At 35.2% G+C, this 20169-nt stretch overlaps 3 protein-coding genes across 5 annotated transcripts in view; 2 read left to right on the top strand and 1 right to left on the bottom strand.

The window, feature by feature from the left end:
- Window positions 1–298: 298 nt before the first annotated feature.
- On the top strand, window positions 299–6190 carry LOC148299486 (putative Ras-related protein Rab-33). 2 transcript variants are annotated; one of them, XR_015839073.1, is made up of 5 exons: window positions 299–623; window positions 1044–1163; window positions 2559–2708; window positions 4382–5470; window positions 5632–6190. XR_015839073.1 is itself a non-coding variant. In XM_088276030.1 (4 exons), exons 1-4 carry the CDS (start codon window positions 390–392, stop codon window positions 4595–4597), a joined length of 720 nt encoding a protein of 239 aa, XP_088132156.1. In that variant the 5' UTR covers window positions 299–389; the 3' UTR covers window positions 4598–5832. The 2 variants fall into 2 exon arrangements, 1 of the variants encoding a protein (XP_088132156.1); XM_088276030.1 differs by having other exon boundaries at window positions 4382–5832.
- Window positions 6191–8952: 2762 nt separating this feature from the next.
- On the bottom strand, window positions 8953–18256 carry LOC148299485 (RNA polymerase II-associated factor 1 homolog). The gene is made up of 8 exons (XM_088276037.1): window positions 18054–18256; window positions 17596–17971; window positions 16029–16318; window positions 14274–14472; window positions 13246–13440; window positions 11654–11718; window positions 10503–10986; window positions 8953–9105 (listed from the first exon to the last, which is right to left on the bottom strand). The coding sequence occupies exons 1-8, from the start codon at window positions 18119–18121 to the stop codon at window positions 9034–9036; spliced, it is 1749 nt and encodes a 582-aa protein (XP_088132163.1). The 5' UTR covers window positions 18122–18256; the 3' UTR covers window positions 8953–9033.
- Window positions 18257–18885: 629 nt separating this feature from the next.
- LOC148299484 (uncharacterized) overlaps window positions 18886–20169 on the top strand; it is a 28378-nt gene continuing 27094 nt past the window's right edge. For both annotated transcript variants that reach the window (XM_088276038.1, XM_088276039.1), the window contains exons 1-2: window positions 18886–19235; window positions 19360–19499. In XM_088276038.1, the coding sequence (XP_088132164.1) occupies window positions 19153–19235; window positions 19360–19499 (223 nt within the window). In that variant the 5' untranslated portion in view covers window positions 18886–19152. The remainder of the gene's footprint in view (window positions 19236–19359; window positions 19500–20169) is intronic.

Genomic DNA, 20169 nt, shown 5'->3' with positions numbered 1-20169 from the left:
CATTTAGCAGTTCCCAATTGATTTTAACACGGATACTCTTTCACAGAGTTAAATCAATTTAATACAATTATTTATGATAAGGATGAATCGGTTCGTAAATAATATTTAAACTGCAATTAAAAATCCTTTAAAATTCCTTAAGACACGTGGCACCTATAAAAACGTAATTAACAAATTACTTTGCATAACTCTAATGCCTATCTAACTTCATGTTATTCCTACCGAGTGATCGTCTGATCATGTTGCCTAAATGAACGCAGCTAAAAAATAATTTTGCAACCTGGCAACTGGCAGCCCTGTCAATTTGCTGTCAAAGTCAAATTGACGTGGTTGTGTTTACAAATCGCCATCAGTAACGGATGTTGACGAACTGTTTTTAACTTGCCAAAATGAACCAAATGCCGGGTTCGAAGTTTTTCGAAAACAATCAGTGCTATCGAAGACCCATCGATGGCCTTCTACAAAACAAGATACTCAAAATAATTATAGTTGGCGATTCCAATGTTGGGAAAACGTGCCTTACTTACAGATTCTGCGAAAGGGGTTTCTTACAAAAGACAGACGCTACCATAGGAGTAGACTTCCACGAAAAAACAGTTAAAATAGGCGACGAAGACGTCAAGGTATGTATAGTCAATTTGTTTACCTTTAAACATGTGGTTTTTATTTATTTTTTGACATCTCATCAAAGATGAAGAAGAATATGGAAGTCTGGGCATTTACGGGGCTTACGACCGTGATAGGCCGGTTTAAGTGATCACTTTACACACGTGTAACATTCACCAACTCTACCCATTATTGACAACCACACTACTCAAATTCTTGGAAGTTCTATATATATGAACCAATTTAGAAACCTTGTTCATGAATCACTAGAACTTCACTAGAGACATCTATTGGTGAGATGTAAAGAAGCTTTTTACTAAGCAGAAACTCTTATATTAGTATGTGAGATCCGAATCCTGGATTATGGTTTTTATTTGTTGTTTATTTTTATATATTTATATATATACATTAGCTAATGTTACGATCTCTTGTTTTAGTTGCAACTGTGGGACACAGCAGGACAGGAAAGGTTTCGGAAGTCCATGGTGAAACATTACTACAGAAATGTAAATGCTGTCGTTATTGTATACGATATGACCAAAGTTAACTCCTTTAATGTAAGTACACAGATCAAAATCTACGGTTTTGTTGTTGCCGTTTTTTTATATTATATTTTCTCCTCAATACTCACAAAACTTTTAACACTTTAACCTTTTAAACGCGTTAACTTTGTTCCTAAGAGACGCCCGTGCGCGGCGGTATTTTGCCGTTTTTTAAATGATTACTTTTATCATGTATTTAGTTAAGAAACGATTTATTTTCCTAAACAAAAACGTTCAATGGGATTCATTGTGCCTTTTTGGTACTCTATAATACACGTGTGTCACATTATTCTTGAAATATATCGTAATATAAACAAATTAGATCGTAACATAAATAAATCAAAGCACGCATCGTGTGTCACTCTTACCCACTGGCGATGCGTAGCGTCGAGAGTGAGACAGATATAGGGCATGATTATGGCGCGGACTAATTACCGACCGCAAGAAAAATCAGGGATCTGTTGTTTTATTTATCCTTGTGATGTTACAAATTATTAGTCAGATATTTCAACAGATGTCATAAGGCCGAGGATTGACGTATTATTTTATCCAAAGTTCCACACCATGAAAAAATCCCTCCAAGTTGAACTGAGGTTCGAAACTTGGAGCAAAGTGAAAACACAAACGCTTATGTCAGCCGCGTATGGGGCATGTCTTGTAAAAACACAAACGGTTATGCGAGCCGCGTGGATCCGGTTAATTAAATAATCCTTTAAAAAATAATAAACGCTTAATCGATCCAGGATGATTTTTTCTATCGTAATAAGTATGTGAAATGAACATTGTAGCTGGATAGGCCATTTGAACTCTGACCCTTACAATTCAATTGAGCTTTTTAACTCAAAGTCTATTAGTAAACAGCTGGCTGGCATCAACTTTCTGATTTAAAAAGAGACCTTACTATCACAATATATACATCGCTTACTCCTTGCAAGAACGTCATAAATAAAAACACTTGATTTTTCAGGAGAACGTTTTTAAAGTTTAAAAATATGACACTATGTATTAAAAATAAATATCAAGCCACTTATTGAACTTTTTACTGTGCAACAGATCTTTTTAGGTAAAACCTGAAGGTTTTTTCTCCATTTGAAAAATATTTAGTATATTTAAAAAAATAATTAAACAATACCTTTTCTTCAAAATGCAAAAACAACAATTTCTGCCCTGTAGCGGATAAATATTAAGTTGAAAATATGCCTCTTTTACAGGGATATAGTACATTTTCTGGGCATTCCGAAAACATGTACAACTGAAAATTGACGATTTTTTATTTATGACGTTCTTGAAAGGAGTGAGGGACATGTACTTATCATTAAAAAATAAAGTAATAATAGTAATAAAATTTGTATAGATTAGGGGCAAAAAATAACACTTTATTTACTGACAAATAAAAACATATTTTTCCAGTCTGTCGAAGGCTGGGTTTCAGAATGCACTGACCAAGGCCTGGGGCAAGATATTCCTCGAGTGCTGGTCGGAACACACTGTGACACACCCGAGAATAAAGTCATTACCACCTCAATGGCACAACGACTAGCGGACCATTATGGGATGCCTGTAAGTACCTACTTTTTTTTTAATACAGTCATATTTATAAATTACATACACTTTATTATTTTGAGAAATAAAAAGACTTTGTTTTTTGATCCACTCACATTTTTATTAACCAACTAGTTTCGGTAACAACCTGTTGCCCTCTTCAGGGTTTAATTTATGACTATTGTTATGGACAGATCGCACACCCCGTGCGGCGGCCCTGAAAAGGAATTCCAGGCGCCTGGCGGCGGGCGAGACGGTCGCCCGTCGGAACGCGGCCCGAAGAAGGGCCTCTAGAAACTTGTACCAATTTTATATGGCTTCGGCACCAAATGTATTAGATATAAGTAAGGATGAGAAAATATGTAGAATTAATAGATATTACGGATACTGTATAGGATAAATATGGCTTGTAATAACTCTAATGTAATAACGAATTGTTGCACTGTTGGAACGGCACCGGTACGGTATAAAAGTGTAGCCCGTCCGGTGCCCATTAGAGAGAGACAGAGATATGGCTGTCTCTCTCCCCCGGCCGCTGATTGGCTGTACTTTCCCACTGTCGGGCGGTACGCGATCACGGCCGGGTATATATAGGGCGCATTTTGAGACAATAAACTAGTTCTGGTGTGACTGTTGAAACCTGTGTTTCATTTCTCCGCTCCCGCTCCTTGGACGACTCGCCGCGCCGCCAGCCTGGACCGTTTCGCCTCATTGTACCGATTCACGGACCAGTTTCGGAAAGCCCTTATCAGGGCTATTGAGGTTGACTTGTCGGTCCAGTGCCGCTCTTCCCGGCTCATACATCCAGTCACCTCCGTCCGTATCCAGCTTACTCGGTAACTCGGTACGGCGGGGCCGTCTGGAGCGTCACCCCTTACAACGGTGGCAAGTTGGTAGATTCCGAGTGAAGGCCAGGCGTGTACATTTCTTCAGAGTCATCGCACGTAACCCACGCCGGTTACAACTATTTTAATTTAATTTATGACTATATTAGTCATAATTTAAACCCTGAAGAGGGCAACAGGTTGTTGCCCAAACTAGTTGGTTAATAAAAATGTGAGTTGATCAAAAAACAAAATCTTTTTATTTCTCAAAATAATATATCAATATGATCCACAAAGTTAATGCTTTCAATATTCAAAACATACATAAACTTTGATTGTAGAAGTGCTTACATTGATATGACTTCAGAGTAAATTGATAACAATCCCACATATAACAGTTATAACATAGGGATCGCGAAAATCATTAACAAAGCCTTTAATTTGAATACTTCGAATTCCAGTTACAAAATAAAAGTTGTAAATTGTCGGCCCATGTAGTTAGTCATTTTTATAAAATATCCTGTATAATCAACATTGTTGAATATGATATCCGGGGGTGAACTGAAGAGGGTTCACCAAGTTCCTTGTTAAATTTTATATCACAAATAAGAGCAAAATTGACAATCTCTAGATTATCTGTAATTTTTATTCCACCATTTTACATATACATCTCATGTTATGTAAAAATGTTTTAAAAATTATTTCTCATGCTATTTTTGTTTCCTAAATTATATTACTATTTATTCTGTCATATTTGTATATTTTTTACTACGCAGTTCCTGTTTATATTATTATAATAATTCATTGTGGATGATGATAAATAATAAATAAATAAAACAGTATAAGTACGAATCTTCTTTATTACAGTTATTTGAAACCTCAGCACGATTGGATTCCGAGTTGGAGACGGTGGATGCCATCTTCATGACTCTAGCGCACAAGTTGCATAGCCAACAGACGTTCCGGGTCGCGGCCATCAAGGAATCACCAGGGAAGAAACCGCACACCGTAGTGCTCAAGAGGAATCAGATGAGAAGATCCACATCAATAAACCACTGCCCGAATTCGAACAATTGCTGCTAACTTTCAAATACAGATTTAAGCGCTACTTGCTATCAAATCCACTGGTGACAATTTATTATCAAGATATTTTACAAACCTCCACGGTAAATATCTCTCCTTGTCGGTTTGATCGGTCTAGTTGTTCGCCATAAAAAAAGCTCTTCTTAAGGTGGGGACTGACCGCAGCATTTCGTCGTAGCGTCGTTTGCAGTGAGCATCTGACTTCGGATGGAGCACTTCTAACGCTATACTGACTACACGAATGCTCGCATCGTAACGTAACACATTACGATGAAATGACTCTAGTCAGTCCCCACTTTTAGGCATAGGTGCTTTACCATGGGATTAGCGCAAGCATCTGATATTGTGAATAGGACGCATTGGCGCACATTGTAAGGTATAAATTTTACACACCTTGCCCATGGTCTTTCATCCAGTTTGTCCTGAGAAATAGTACAGACATCACTTATCTTATGGTACAGCATGTATGTATAAAGACAACTATCGCATTAAAATAGAGATTGCATGTATATACAATGCCACGTCATTAATTTGGCCAATAGATCGAGATATTACGGGCCTATAATTTTGCTTGTGAAAACTGCAACGAGAGGTAGTTAGTATACTAACAGTAACTGATTTTTGGAAGAGTTGCAGCTTTAAAGTTCAAATAAACAATATGAAAGAAACATATCATACTGCGTTATTAACCGTAATCGTTATGAAGCTCTTTTTGCTGATCAAATGTTCAATTTGGAGAAGACTTCCATTGAAAAAAATTACATTTTTCAAATACATACAATTAAGTGCATCATATCAAATACAAATAATTTGCTTCCTGTGTTATTAATTTTTAAACATCAAATCATTGTGAACAATTTGATGATTTTAAAGGTGGAGACTGACCGGAGCATTTAACGTAACGTAACACGTTACGATGCGAGCATTCAGGCAGTCAGTACACCGAGCTGAGCGCTCCATCCATAGTTTCGGATGCTCGCTGATGCTTGCCGCGACTGATGTTACGGCGTTATGTTACGACGAAATGCTTAAAGTAAATTTATCCATAGTGACATAATTAACATCTGTAATAAAGAAAAATATTTTTTGTCATAACTTAGAAAAAAAAACCTATTAAACAATGATCTGTAATAGTTTATAAAAGGAATACCAAAAATATCCAATAATCATGAAAAGTTATTAGTGGAATATATTCACTTAAAAAAGAAAATGTAGTAGCTGCTACCAAACAAAAATAATGTGATTTGTAAACCTACATCAGTTTTATTTTTTATTTAGATTAAAACACTAATAAGTAAAATAATGCAATGCTTACTCAATGTTAGGAAGTGACCATTAAGATTTATATAAACATAGAATTTTAAATTATACAAAATTACATATGTATAATAGAAGCAAAATTAATTACATATACATATTGACTAAGGGGATAAGATTTTCAACAAAAAAAATATACACACACATTTATAGTTATTCCAAAGAATTTATTTGTAGCAATTTATGAATTTCATGTCTTATTCCTTATTTCTATATATTATTTCATACCTTCATTGCTTCATAACCTTTTTTATGACAAGATTTTTAAATTGAAAACAATAATTAATTATATGAGCTGAAAAAATAAAAATTCTTCCAAATATGCCTTAAATAAATCATTCTTTTACGAATTTCTAACACCATTATTGTGTAATCGTAAAATTGAATCAATTTCTAAAAATCTTTTTCAAAGACTGATGTTTTTCGATTTCCTATTCTTATTACATAAAAACATCTAACTTATTTATATGCATTTATAAAAAAACTGATTTACCAACTATGTTGATTAAATAATATCTTAGGCATATTTGAACATTGTCAGTTCAATAAATAATTTGAACATCAAAGGCATATTAAAAGCGACAAAGCTCTATATGTATAATAAAGATGAAATTTTATATATTATTAATATGTTATTAGATTAAAACCAATATTTTTAGCTTTTCCACTTTATTTTTATTTGACCAGCGACCGGGTTTCGTCGTTACCGACATCATCAGACTGGTGATGTCGGTAACGACGAAACCCGGCCGCTGGTCAAATAAAAATAAAGTGGAAAAGCTAAAAATATTGGTTTTAATCTAATAACATATTAAAAATGCAATTCCATCACGAAGTGTCAGTGGAAGTCATAAATCTATATATTATTAAAAAATCGAGAGTTTTCTTATGGTGCTACTCCACACTGAGGGTTAGCATTCATTATGGCAACTGCTATTTTGTTTGCAATCATTCTAAACATTAACTCAGTGCTACAGTCGAACCACCCTTCCAAACATCTGGCATGTAGCCAAGATATGTGTCTTCATCCTATGCCACTTATCTTCCGCTTTACCTTGTTTCTTCTTCATCTTTCTATAGATTCTAGGGATCTATCTGTCCCATAGCTTGTTGACCTTGATATATCGAATAGTAACTATCTTTCCACCTTTTCAGGGATCTAGAAGGTCTATCTCTCCATCTTTTCAGGGGTCCTTCGGGGTTTCCTCGAAGAGCAATATATGAAAGTCTGTCTTCTGACATTCCATTATTCTAGTATCACCTCCATTGTCGTCCCCACCTCACAATATTTTCCTTCTTACTCATGCTCCGGATATCAATGTTTCTGAAGCGGTCTCGCAACGTGTTTCCTATTATAGATTGGAGATTTCTCACCTCAAAGGTTCGAAGTCGAAATTTTGTCATAGAAGTATCTGCCCTTGCCTCAATTCCATAAGCGGCTTTTGGTCCAACACATGATTCGTATATCTTCATTTTACTCTAAATTTATATGTGTTTGTTCCTCCACACTGAATTTCTGTGGCATCCGGATATAGCTGCACCCTTGTTGATTTGTTTTAGAGTCTCACCATAGAAATCACCATCGCTACTAAACTCAACTCCAACTCAACTTAAATTCGATCACTTATAATAAATGTTATTTTGTTTTTTCTACCCATAACAAAAGGCCAAAGTATCTAGCTTTTTTCTTCATAGTATCTATAGATTGAAAAACATAAATTAAACGGAATTATGTATCGAGATTAATAGTTTTTTAAGATATCGCTGGCTGTAAAACTTATATTTATCATTCAAACAGCCCCGTGAAGGGATAATCATAAAACATCTTTTCATTGTGATAGGAGCAAAGTCAGAATTTATACCTGTTATTTACGTTTAAAATATGTATTGTGAAAAAAAATAACAATGTTTTATATTGTCTTTTATGCAGAAATGTGCCAATTCGATTATTTATTATTAAGGCTTCAATTTATAATGTACACAACGATATACAAAATGTTACGACTGAAATATTTATTTGTACTGAACAACCATTTTGTGATAGTGATCTCATATTTTTCATGTAAGACGTTTTTTTTTCCTTTGCATTTATTAAATTTATCACACTTTTTGTTAGATTTGTGAGCAAATAGAGATTACATTTGTTAAATAAATTTTACTATTGCATACTATAGTATACCATTCAGTGATATACTTTGAAGCGTATAACTGAAGCATACATTTTTCGTTGTTTTTTTTTTGTTATTCATAAATGTATTTATAATTTACATTTTTATATAAATAAATATAAAAAAGTTTTTCATAAACTGCTCTTTTTATTTTTCATTCTACCATAACTGTTTACATGTATGTTTAACCGTTCAGCATATTAGTCAATGTTTAAAATATATATATTTTAAGTACATTTATTATTGTTTAATATCATTTTTAAATAAATCAATTTTTAAAAAGTAAAAGGCCTTATTGACAAATAATGCAAAAGTTCTTTTGACCCACCATTTATCAGATTTCTGTGCGTGTTTTACGTGGTAAATACTACTATTTCTTAAAATTTATAGTGACACGTGTTTCTATACATTTAGCATCGTTTTCAAACACAGTATGTTTGAAAATTATGAGAAATGCATAGAAAAACGTGTAACAATAGTTTTTAAGAAATAGTGGTATTTACCAAGTAAAACTTAAATTAGAAATAGATATTACCTCAAAGTGACTGCCGAATCAATTAATAACCCTACTATATGTTCGCCTCCGTGGTATAATGGTTAGCATGTTTAGCTACGGTGCTGGAGGTCCCGGGTTAGATTCCCAGAGGGGTGAAAATAAATATTGGTGATTTTACATATTAATATTTATTTAATATTACCCTGGACTGGTCCCTGAAGCGCAGGATTGATCACCTTGACTTCATGAAAGTAACAATCACGATAACACTGCGTCAATACAATACAGTGCCCTATGCACCATCAGGTGCAGATTAGGGTAAGAAAAGATATGTTTACTGGTTTTCTAGGCACTTTAAAAAATAATACTAGATATTTATGTTGAATTATTTATTATTTAAAATAAGTTTATTAATACGTAGAGATACTGAGATGTGATTAGAAGTAGAATGAAACTCATTCAGAGTCGTCACCGCTGCGTGCTGATGATCTAGAAGAGGCAGAAGCACTACGAGAACCTCCAGACCCCTGGAACAAACAGATTTTAAAAATAAATACAAAACTGGCAGCAAAACTAATTCAATGTAACATTCACTTATAAAAGTAGATGCAGAGATAAAACATATCGCTCACTCCTTTCAAGAACGTCATAAATCAAAAAACTTGATTTTTCAGGAGATCGTTTTTAAAGTTTAAGAATATACTAAAATGTGTTCAAAATAAATATCAAGCCACTTATTGAACTTATTACTGTGCAACAGATCTTTTTAGGTAAACCCTGAAGGTTTTTTCTCCATTTGAAAAATATTAAGTATATTTAAAAAATAATTTAACAATACCTTTTCTTCAAAATACAAAAACAATACTTTCTGCCCAGTAGCGGCTAAATATTAAGTTAAAAATATGCCGCTTTTGCTGGGATATAGTACATTTTCTGGGCATTCCGAAAACATGCACAACCGAAAATTGACAATTTTTGATATATGACGTTGTTGAAAGGAGTGAGCGATATGTAAATGAAAAGGTGAGTTTATTTCATCAGGGTCATCAAAAAAACGAACACTGGATTTAAATATGAATAAACAATACAGAACACAAACACAAAACAAAATCTTTTCGTGATTATGATGAAAATGTATTAATTTTAAATCAAACACGCATGTATTTTTAGTTTAAATCAACATTCGTTTGATAATGCCCTAACAAGGCGAAAAAATTGTCACAAGATTAATTTTTTATGTGTTTTTGTTGATAAAATACAACTTAGTAGACTCAAAAAATTTGTGTGATTTCAAATTAATACATAAATTAAAATAGAGTTCTACAAATTAAACGCCAAATCAATAAATAATGATAAAAATGGTTTACATGCAGTGAAACTTGAATTTAAGCATGTTTAATATTGACACGTTATATTTTTTTTTACATTTAACCAAATTTTTTGTCCATTGTATCTGAAGTTCGTTAAATAGAGGTCCGTTATATCGAGGTTTTACTGTAATTTCTATTTTTTTTTTTAATAATAAAATCGTACTTTTACTACCGTTTTTGTAACTGTAATATTTTCAGACACTTGAAATTACTATTTTTTAATATAATTTTTTAACATCTCAACATAGATGAAAAGAATATGGAAGTCTGAGCATTTACGGGGCTTACGACCGTCACAGGCTGGTTTAAATGATCATTTTACACACGTGTAGCATTCACCAATTCTACCCAAGATTGACAACCACACTACTCAAATTCTTGAAACTTCTATATATGTACATGAGAAACGCTAGAAAATATCCTATTTATTTTATTATTTAAGCTTATAATTTGACCAGTCAATTTATTTACAACATTTTGAGTGTGTCCAAATGCTTGTTCACAAATTTGGATTATCTCCTCTGCTACTATTTTTTAATTCTGTAAATTTTCACCTGTCTTGATCCACTGCCTGATTTGGAACGGCTTTTAGACTTCTCGGATCCGCTCCTCGACCTTGACCTGGACTTCCTTCCGCTGGCGTTGGATCCCGCGGGAGACCCCGACCTCGACCTGGATCCCGAGGCCGATCTAGATCCCGACCTCGACCTCGAGGTTGCCCTAGAACCGCTTCTCGACCTCTGCGGCGATGCAGACCCCTTCCTGGATCCCTTGCGAGAGCCCGACCCGTCCCGGGAAGCCACCGAACTCCTCCTGGATCCTGACCTCGAACGGGATCCCGACCTCGACCTCGATTTGGAGCGGGATCCAGACCTCGACCTCGATCGGGATTTAGATTTAGAGCGAGACCTGTCTCTAGATCCAGATCTGGACCTTGAGCTTCTCGAACCGGCTTCCGATCCCGCCCTAGATCCTGCTGGCGATTTTTGGGGAGATCCTTCCTTGGATCCGGCAGGAGAACGAGATTTACTTCTGGATCTAGAGAGTAATTTACAAAATTACAATTATTTTCAATCTAAAAAACAGTCAGTGGAACTTTTTGATACAATCTTGAGAGTTTATTTTCTGACTACATATTTCTTTAACCCTTTGAGGACAGAATGAAAAATATTTTACTGAACATATTTTTATTTCTAAAAAAATATTTACAAATAGGTGTAAGTGTAAACTAAATTTTACTGAAAATTGTGCACACAGATTGATACCATATTTATCCCTCCACAAAATTAAAAATACACATTGTGTCCCTGGAAGTTAGCAACAAAGACCATGTTTTATAAAGTATAAATAAAAGCATTTATTCTAGAAAATATGAGGTTATATATAATACTATTTATTTTTAGCATCATAATGACTATAACTCACAAAATTGATAAACTAAGATACAGATAACCTATAAATATCCCGACATGTGCACATCGCCACAATAAGTAGTCTGACATAAGCTCCAAGACAATGATACGAACATGAAATCTATACAAGCACTATTTCTATAACATAGGCAACACATATTGCACTATGGTTTTAACTAGAAACCTGTAGACAATTTATTTTAAATTTGTGGTTAGCAGCAGTAACCAGTTGTCCTGAAAGGATTAAGAGAATTTAGATAAATATTTTAACTATGTATGTAAAAAATTATTACTTTTCTTTTTCGGTTGTATCCATTTGCTCCTCTTCTTCCTCTGGTTCTATCTCCTCTTCTTCATCCTAAAGAACAAACAAAACAAGCAAATTAAAAATAATAATAAATAATGAAATATTCTGAAACTAGTAAAAAAAAATCAAGGACTGCCCAGAAAAGGTAATTAAATTTACTGATACAATACATTCTGTCTAAGGAGTAGAAAATAATTAAGAGGGCTAGTGTAATTCAATATTTATTTTGATAATAATCGATATTAGTAATGTTAGTAAATAACCACTCACCGACTACTTCTGTCTACCGGTTTCGAGACGTACCCGTCTCTTCGTCAGGACATACACTACAATTTAACAATCATGCGAACAACACTACACCACACCCACTTAGTACTATTCACATACACTATCACTACACATGCAAAACATGCAGAGCGAGTTGTTAGTCCCACCATGCTTTTGGGAAACTGGCATGGTGGGACTAACAACTCGCTCTGCATGTTTTGCATGTGTAGTGATAGTGTATGTGAATAGTACTAAGTGGGTGTGGTGTAGTGTTGTTCGCATGATTGTTAAATTGTAGTGTATGTCCTGACGAAGAGACGGGTACGTCTCGAAACCGGTAGACAGAAGTAGTCGGTGAGTGGTTATTTACTAACATTACTAATATCAATTAAAATGTTTGACCACAAAGTAAATGCTTTGAATATAAATGATATGATAATAATCTTTAATTTCTCTAGCTACAATCACAAAATCAAAGTTAGCACAAAATAGCCATGCTACACTCAACTTGCTAAGTCTAATTCTATCACGCAATTTGCTTTTGCCATTAAAATTGGTTGTTATTCTGATATTTTCCAATGTCTTTTATTTTATGAGAAACTGTATTCATGAATAGTGTTGGGAGATTCTAGCCTCGTTTTATGAAAAGTAATAATGTAGCGTAACTGGAAAGTTTTTAGAAATAGGTGCCTGAGGCGAATACTGGGTGTAAAATGTTATGACTGAAAAAAATAACCTTCATACAGGAAGTCTTAAAGAGGAAAAAATGGACACGGTTGGGACATATCCTTAGAATGCCACCTGAAAGCATTAGCCCTTCACGCCTCTTCTAACATAACTTTCATTAACCACGAGGATTCCAGCACCCCGGAAGACCGCTGACAACCATTCACCGACTGTACTCAGCGAAACTTCGAGATGCCAGACTGATCCGGGAGGAAGCCGAGGAGATGGCACATGACAGAGTGACTTAGAGACCTCTCGTGTTGGAAATATTGTGAAATCTCCAACACGAGACTCGTGATATCTCCTATTGAGCGAACATGGAAGAAAGGAGTTTTTTTTTTGGGTCAAGGGATCTTGCATCCCTCATGTCACTGCGACCATATTAGGTCTATTGTGACCTCCCTATCTATTACAGTCCACTGCCAAGACCTACATGAGTCATGTAACTCACGACCTGTCTTGGTGGTAGGAGCTTCACCTTCTCGGAGTCCAGTAGAGGTCCTCCAAGGATGTGACTTCGTTTGTGAGCGAGTGCGTCACAATTGTAGAGAATAAGAAAGGAGATAGAGAATGCGCATAGCTCACCTCCTGCGGGGGCTCCAGCTGCTTCTCGCGCAGCCTCTGCATGCGGTGCTCGTTGAGCGCGAGCGGGCGGTGGCGCACCACGAGCCTCGTGCCCCCTGGCCCCCCCGCGCCCCCCGCCCCCGCGCGCTGCCGCCTCTTGCTCAGCCGCACGCGCGTCTCCAGCTCGTTGTAGTACGCGGCGCCGTTGCGGATAACCTAGACAGACAAGTGCATGGTCAGATTCTCAAGTGGTGCGACAATAATAATGTCTCTTCTTTTTAAGAGGGATCAGCCTGCTGCGATGTCGATTCCCAGATGTAAATCCATCTCTTTGGTGGTCTAGACACATTTTTTAATATATTAATTTGAGAAATAAAAAGACTTTGTTTTTTGACACTCACATTTTTATTAACCAACTAGTTTCGGCAACAACCTGTTGCCCTCTTCAGGGTTTAATTTATGACTAACAAAAAATAAAGTTTTTTATTTCTTTACAAAAAACAAAGTCTTTTTATTTCTCGAAATAATATATCAATATGATCCACAAAGTTAATGCTTTCAATTTTCAAAACATTTTTCAATACTTTTTTCTCATAGTTAAGTCAAGTTATTTGATTATTTCGAAAGCTGTCCCACCGCATTCCCAGATCTGATACAAAAGCATCAAGGCTTCCTTCTAGACAGACCTTCTCTTGCAAAGAATTTTTTTATTATTTAACATTCAATAAATAAATTAAAATGGAGTTGTACAAATTAAACGCCAAATCAAAAACATTAAAATACTCTCACAAAAAACTTTCACACACTCCATAAAAATCCTAAAATTTAGGTTTTTTAATTTATGTTTTTAATGTTTTTTATTTAAAATAAACCCTGATGATGACAAGGTATAGTAGAAACCGGTAGGTTAAATTGTATTAATAAAAAAGTGGTGAAAACAAAGTTAATAAATTTTATAAAGATATTATAAAATGTGCAACAAAGTATCTGCGGAAAACATTCAAGAAATAAATATTCTCTTTAAAAAAAGTAAATATATGAGTTCTCACAAGGAAGTAGTTTTCTTCGTATCCCTTGGACGCTTTACTCTTGACGTTCCAGTTGTATTCTCGAGCCATCTTGTACTCGTACTGCTCATCATCTGCGTAGGGAACTCCATCTGCCACGTCCTTCTTCCTCTGCACCAGGGTTTCGTCGGTAGGGAGGAAGTAGGCCACAAACTGCTCTCCACTTTCATCCATGACACCTCTACAAATGACATTGTTATATACAGTGAAACCTCTTTCTATCGTTTTTAAAGGGACCTATGAAAATAAACTATATATGCGGGAAAAACAATGAATGCGGGATTAAGAAATCAATACGCAAATAGATACGACCGAGTAAAGATACCGTCCTCCCAATCTGCATAACCATTGGTAGGCTAAATTTCTAAGAAGAATACATGTTTCAGATGCAAATGTATTTATTTAAAAAAATATACAAACCTGAAGAGAATTTGAAAAAATTCTTTTGTTTTTTAAGTATAAGTTGCCGTTGAATGTAAGAAAATTGAAAAGAATGTACAAAAAAAAACAGACAAAATGTATCAAATATGCAGTTTAATTCGAACGATAAATGCGGTAAATGGTGATACAGAAAAGATCGATGCGATTTAGTTTAGTATGAAATTAATTTGGGATAGAAGAAATAAACGACACATCCGGGAAAACGATTATTCGAGGAACAATAGATAGAGATTTCACTGTACTTAGAAAAACATACAGAAAGTTGGACTTTAGAAGAAATGTAAAGGCGTCATTAGGTACTTTAAATTCTTTAGTGTGAAAGAAATTAAGTTTGTATGTAAAGATTAAGTAAGATTCTATCCTCTTTATCTACCCTACATAAAATGATGTGACGCTAAAATAGTTACTTTTTCATTCAAGAACACAAAATCATTTTCCTATAAACAATAAATAAGTAATATAAAATCGAAGATAAGCAATTTTCCCAAGTATCGAAATATCCACTGATAAATGTGAGACGTGATTACAATAGAAAACAAGAGTTATTTGTTGAAACTGATAGACAGTCCACATTAATTAACCTGAAAAATCATCAAAATTAAATGCTTAAATAAGGTATCCATTATCAGAATATCTTTCCATTTATTCCCATCTTTAAAAAATAATTTGTCTAATATTCACATAAAAACTGAAGCAGCAAATGTCTTTGTGTTCATACTTCACAAAAATAGTATAACCCTTTCTCTGAAGATTTTTTTGATCACAATCCAAGCCAAGGGTGGCCAACCCGCAGCCCGCCGGGTGTCTACTTGCGGCCCGCGGAGCAAATCACACATTTTTTCCTTGGACACAAAACTTCCAAAAGAACATTCCATCGTGCGTAGTTCATATCATATCCCATATATGGGAGTATCTCACTATCCTGACGATTTCAAGACCGTCGTCAAGCAGTACAGACGTTGGACTAAAGAAGAGAAGAGTAACAGAAGAGCTGAGATGTTTTTAAAATCTGGCCCGGCTATGGAAAATGTTGGCCACCCATGATCTAAGCTATGTGTTGATAATTGATGAGCATATTAACACATTGTTTGCGGAAAACGCTTTAAAAGCATCTTTTACATACCGTTTTGGTAGAGCGCGAGAGATGCCAAAAAACATTGTACTAATCGGAATTGGATTTGCAGTTACTTGTGATTGGCATACTGAGAGTCGGGCGGTAGACTGTCTAGTATAACTAGTGTGGGGGTCGATAAAAAAACCGCCCGACAACAATGTGTTCAGAAAGATAAAACGCACCTGATCATAGCCTGTGACATCTGTTCAATCTGCGCCGCAATGTTTTTATCCTGCGGAGCGGGATCAGAGTCAAATATGACCTGAGCACATGGATATCTCCACGTATCGTAGTCAGGGAAGATGGACATTACTTCCACGGGTACCACTCCGGGTTTACTGTAGTGCTTCTCAATGGGTATCTTGGCATCTTCAAAGGTCTTCTCAATAGCCTTGATCTGGCTATCCCGATCCATGTACATGGTCTCTTCTCCCAGACTCTTCTTGACGTTATAACCCACCTTCGCTTCAACCTGGGTGAAAAATATTTATATTGAAACATATTTGAAGTATCTGACAAAGAGAAATGTAGAGAAGCTCAAATGCACACAGCGATCCATGGAAAGATCCATGCTTGGTCTAAACCTGATGGATAGAATAAAAAATGAAGATACCAGGAAACTGGCAGTACAAAACGGAGTCCTGGTTCCGACTCTAATGTATGGAAGTGAAACATGGAGTTGGCAAATTAAGGATGAAAGTAGACTGAATGCAGTCGAAATGCGATCTCTCAGAAGAATGCGCGACAAAACGATGTATGATAGATGTTCGAATAGTGAAATAAGGAAGGAATGCAAAGCTGAGACAAGCATTATCGATAAAATTAAGAAAGGTGTGTTGAGATGGTTTGGACATGTAGAACGAATGAGTGAGGAAAGATTGGTAAAAGAAATTTTATATATTTGAGGCGAATTTAACTGGAAAAAGGAGCAGAGGAAGACCGAGAAAACCTTGGCAGGGCATGGTATGCCAAATACTTGAAAGCAGTCAGGTTAGGAGTCGAAACAATCGGCGGGTGTGTATGAGGAGATGCATTAACGTGGAAGAGGCGAGGAATTTTTGCAAGGATAGAGTGGTGTGGCGTTCTATTCTCTTTGCCTACCCCTGCAGGGAAGCGGCGTGATGGTAAGTTAGTTAGTTAGTTATACCAGGAAAAGAGCCAAAGTAGAGGATATCATAAGTAGAGGCAGGATATATTGCAAGACAGGGCCCCACAAGACAGACCCCAAAATTTTTACGATGGAGACCTTGGGAGAACAAAAGAGGTGTCGGAAGACCCCAAATGAGATGGTCCCACAACATAGTCGCTGTGGGGGGTAGAAACTGGCTGCAAGCAGCTACCGACCGAGGAAATGGAATGAAGGGGAAGAGGCCTATATGTAGGCCTAGGTTAGAGGGCTCATGAAGAAGAAGAAAGATATTTGCAGTTGCTCTATTGCTAATAAATTTCCGCCCATTTGCATATCAGGCTAAAGCACTAGATTTCTAAGGAAAAATAAGTATTGAGAGTATAAGATATCAAAAACTTCTTCCATTCACAAATATTTGTTATTACTTAAAACGGTGTTCTTTAACCCCTTGTGTGATTTGCCCGAATACAATTCGGGTAGGTATTATGTTGACACAGTGATTTGCCCGAATCCAGTTCAGGCACATCGTACACTAAACTTTTTATAGTGATTTGCCTACTAAAAGATGGACAGTTAAAAACAGCAGAAATACACTAATTTACTGGAAAACTAGAATTTACCTTCTCCATGCTTTGGGGCTGGAATCTAGTCTGTTCTGTGGAGATATATTCAGATCTCCGCAACCAAGAAACACTCTTGGCATGATGTCTAGATCTCTTGGAATCCTGTGGAGTGTGAACATCTTCCTCCAGCAACTTTTCGTCGGCAGGATCGAGGTGTACGTATCCATCGGTCTGGTAAATATCCCGATTGATCAGGTCGATATTTACTCCAAGATCATGTTCCGTCAACACTTCATATTTATAATTTCTCTCCAGAGATGTGGGGTTATACTGGATGAACCGCGTAGACTCAAAGGGATAAGTAATGAACTTCAAGTCAAATGGAATATCGGGAAGAGTATTACAGTATTTTACACGACATACTAACTCTGACCTAAAACAATGCGAGTAAAATAAGCATTATTGAATTCGAAATGTTTTTTTTATGACAAATTTTACACAAGAAAATATATTACTTGCGTTCTCCTTCTCGCGCTGGTCGTTTGTCAGCAGCATTGGTCCCAGTTTGAATTGTCGGAGGCATCGCGACTTTTTAGCCTAATTACTCGACCCTCATCAAATAATATATCGAAGAAAACAAACTGAAACGAATCTGAAGCCCGCAAAAACACCGAGCCGAAATTTCCGATTGACCATAGAAAGAGATATGATCGGACGCATAAACGAAACGTCACATTGAACCATAAACAATATGATGAGTTTATTTTCCTTTTCTTTATTAGATAAGTACGAAGATAAAAACGACATGTTTATTTTTATAAAATATAAAAACGTAATGCATGTTATACTTTTTCCATTTTTAGTTATAAAAAATAATTGTTGATTGTTGATATTGAATCAAAAATCACAAACGATATTTTTTTATATAGTTTTGGACAATAAAAATAAAATGAAGGCAAAAATTATTCCATTCATGAGTTAACCATTACAATTTTCGACTCATGTCTATATTCCTTTAATATGATATGTGTTTTCTTTTAAATTCATTATTCATTAATTTAAACTCATCAATTCTTTAAAGGGTAATTCTTGAGCTCTCACGTTTTACATATATTAATCATAAACCTTTTTCAAAATTTGTTAAATACCAAATACGTAATATTGTTATCATCGAGAGGAAAATATTTTTTTTCGCTAGAGCACGGAAAGGTGATTTGTCATATTTTAGTAACCAAAGGGTTAAAAATCTCTTCAGAGATCGCTAGGTACTGAATAATTTTCAATGAATCCGCAGTGTGGTCAACACATTACAATTTCATAATTATATATTTACAACGATTTATCTATGACAATCATAAAAGAAATAAGGAAGTGGGGTGATGTGATGAGGAGAGCCGTTGATAACTGTGATTCTTCGACTGATTTTAATAATATTATCCTTTCTCAAATAAGTTTTTGAAATATGCCATTAGCTTGTGTGTTATTAAATTATCATTAGCATATTCTATGCTCGCTAAACCATATCTGGAAATAGTGTTTGAAAGTTTCAATATGTACTTATGAAAAAAATAACAGTTTTTTTATGTGCCAAATGTCAAAAACAGAAATAGAACCATGATTAATTCTTTGGAATATAATATCAAGGAGCTGGACATCATTGACGTCGATACTCTTGATTTAGAGAATGAACAGACTTGGTATGAACGCTTTTTAAACATTTTTCATAGTTCCTGTTTAACATTGATGTAATGTCAACCGTCAACGAGGTTTCGGTCGTCACCTTATTTCCTAAACCTGACTAACTAGTCTCAATTGTTACAGGTTACATTGTTCCAGTTCTGCTAGAGACGATATCGATATTAATAAATGGAGAAAGGAGTGCAATTGGTTAGATCAGGATACGATTGATTACAAGCAGAATTTGGAGCAAAATATATCTGTATTGGAGAACATCGAATATGGTAAGTTAAAATGTTACAGCTAATTAATGATCGTGTCAATTACCAATTAGAACTCATTTATAAAACATTCATTATTCCACATATAGATTACTGCTCGACAATATTATTTTTAGCAAATGAAGGAAAATTAAAAAAATTAGAAATTATACAAAATAAAGCGATGAGAATAGTTCTTAAGAAAAAAAGATATAATTATATAGAAAAAATGAGACAAGAACTAAACTGGTTGTCTATAAAAAAAAAAGAGACTTAAATTTAATATGCTGATCTTTTAACATGTCCGCCTCCGTAGTGTAATGGTCAGCACGCTCGGCTACCGTTGTGGAGGTCCCGGGTTCGATTCCCAGGGGGGGTCAAATAAATATGAGTGATTTTTTCACTAATATTTATTCAATATTACCCTGGACTGGTACCTGAAGCGGAGGGCTGATCACCTTTCCTTTATGTGTAAACAATCAAGATAACACTGCATTTATATGAAGCAGTGCCCTATGAACCATCGGGGTGCGGATAAGGGTTTTATTATTTATTATACATATTTTTTTTAACGATAAATTTAAACAAAAATTGTCATGAACATATTAGTAGAAATAAAGATAAAATAAGACTACCATTGTTGAAAAAAACCGAGTCGCAAAATTGTTTAATATATAAGGGTTTGGAAATGTAT

Source organism: Brachycentrus maculatus, unplaced genomic scaffold (genome assembly GCF_059751285.1).
Source record: "Brachycentrus maculatus isolate JH-2025_06_01 unplaced genomic scaffold, ASM5975128v1 h1tg001124l, whole genome shotgun sequence".
In the NCBI taxonomy this organism is placed as follows: Eukaryota; Metazoa; Arthropoda; class Insecta; order Trichoptera; family Brachycentridae; genus Brachycentrus; species Brachycentrus maculatus.
This window is presented reverse-complemented; position numbering and strand designations above follow the sequence as displayed.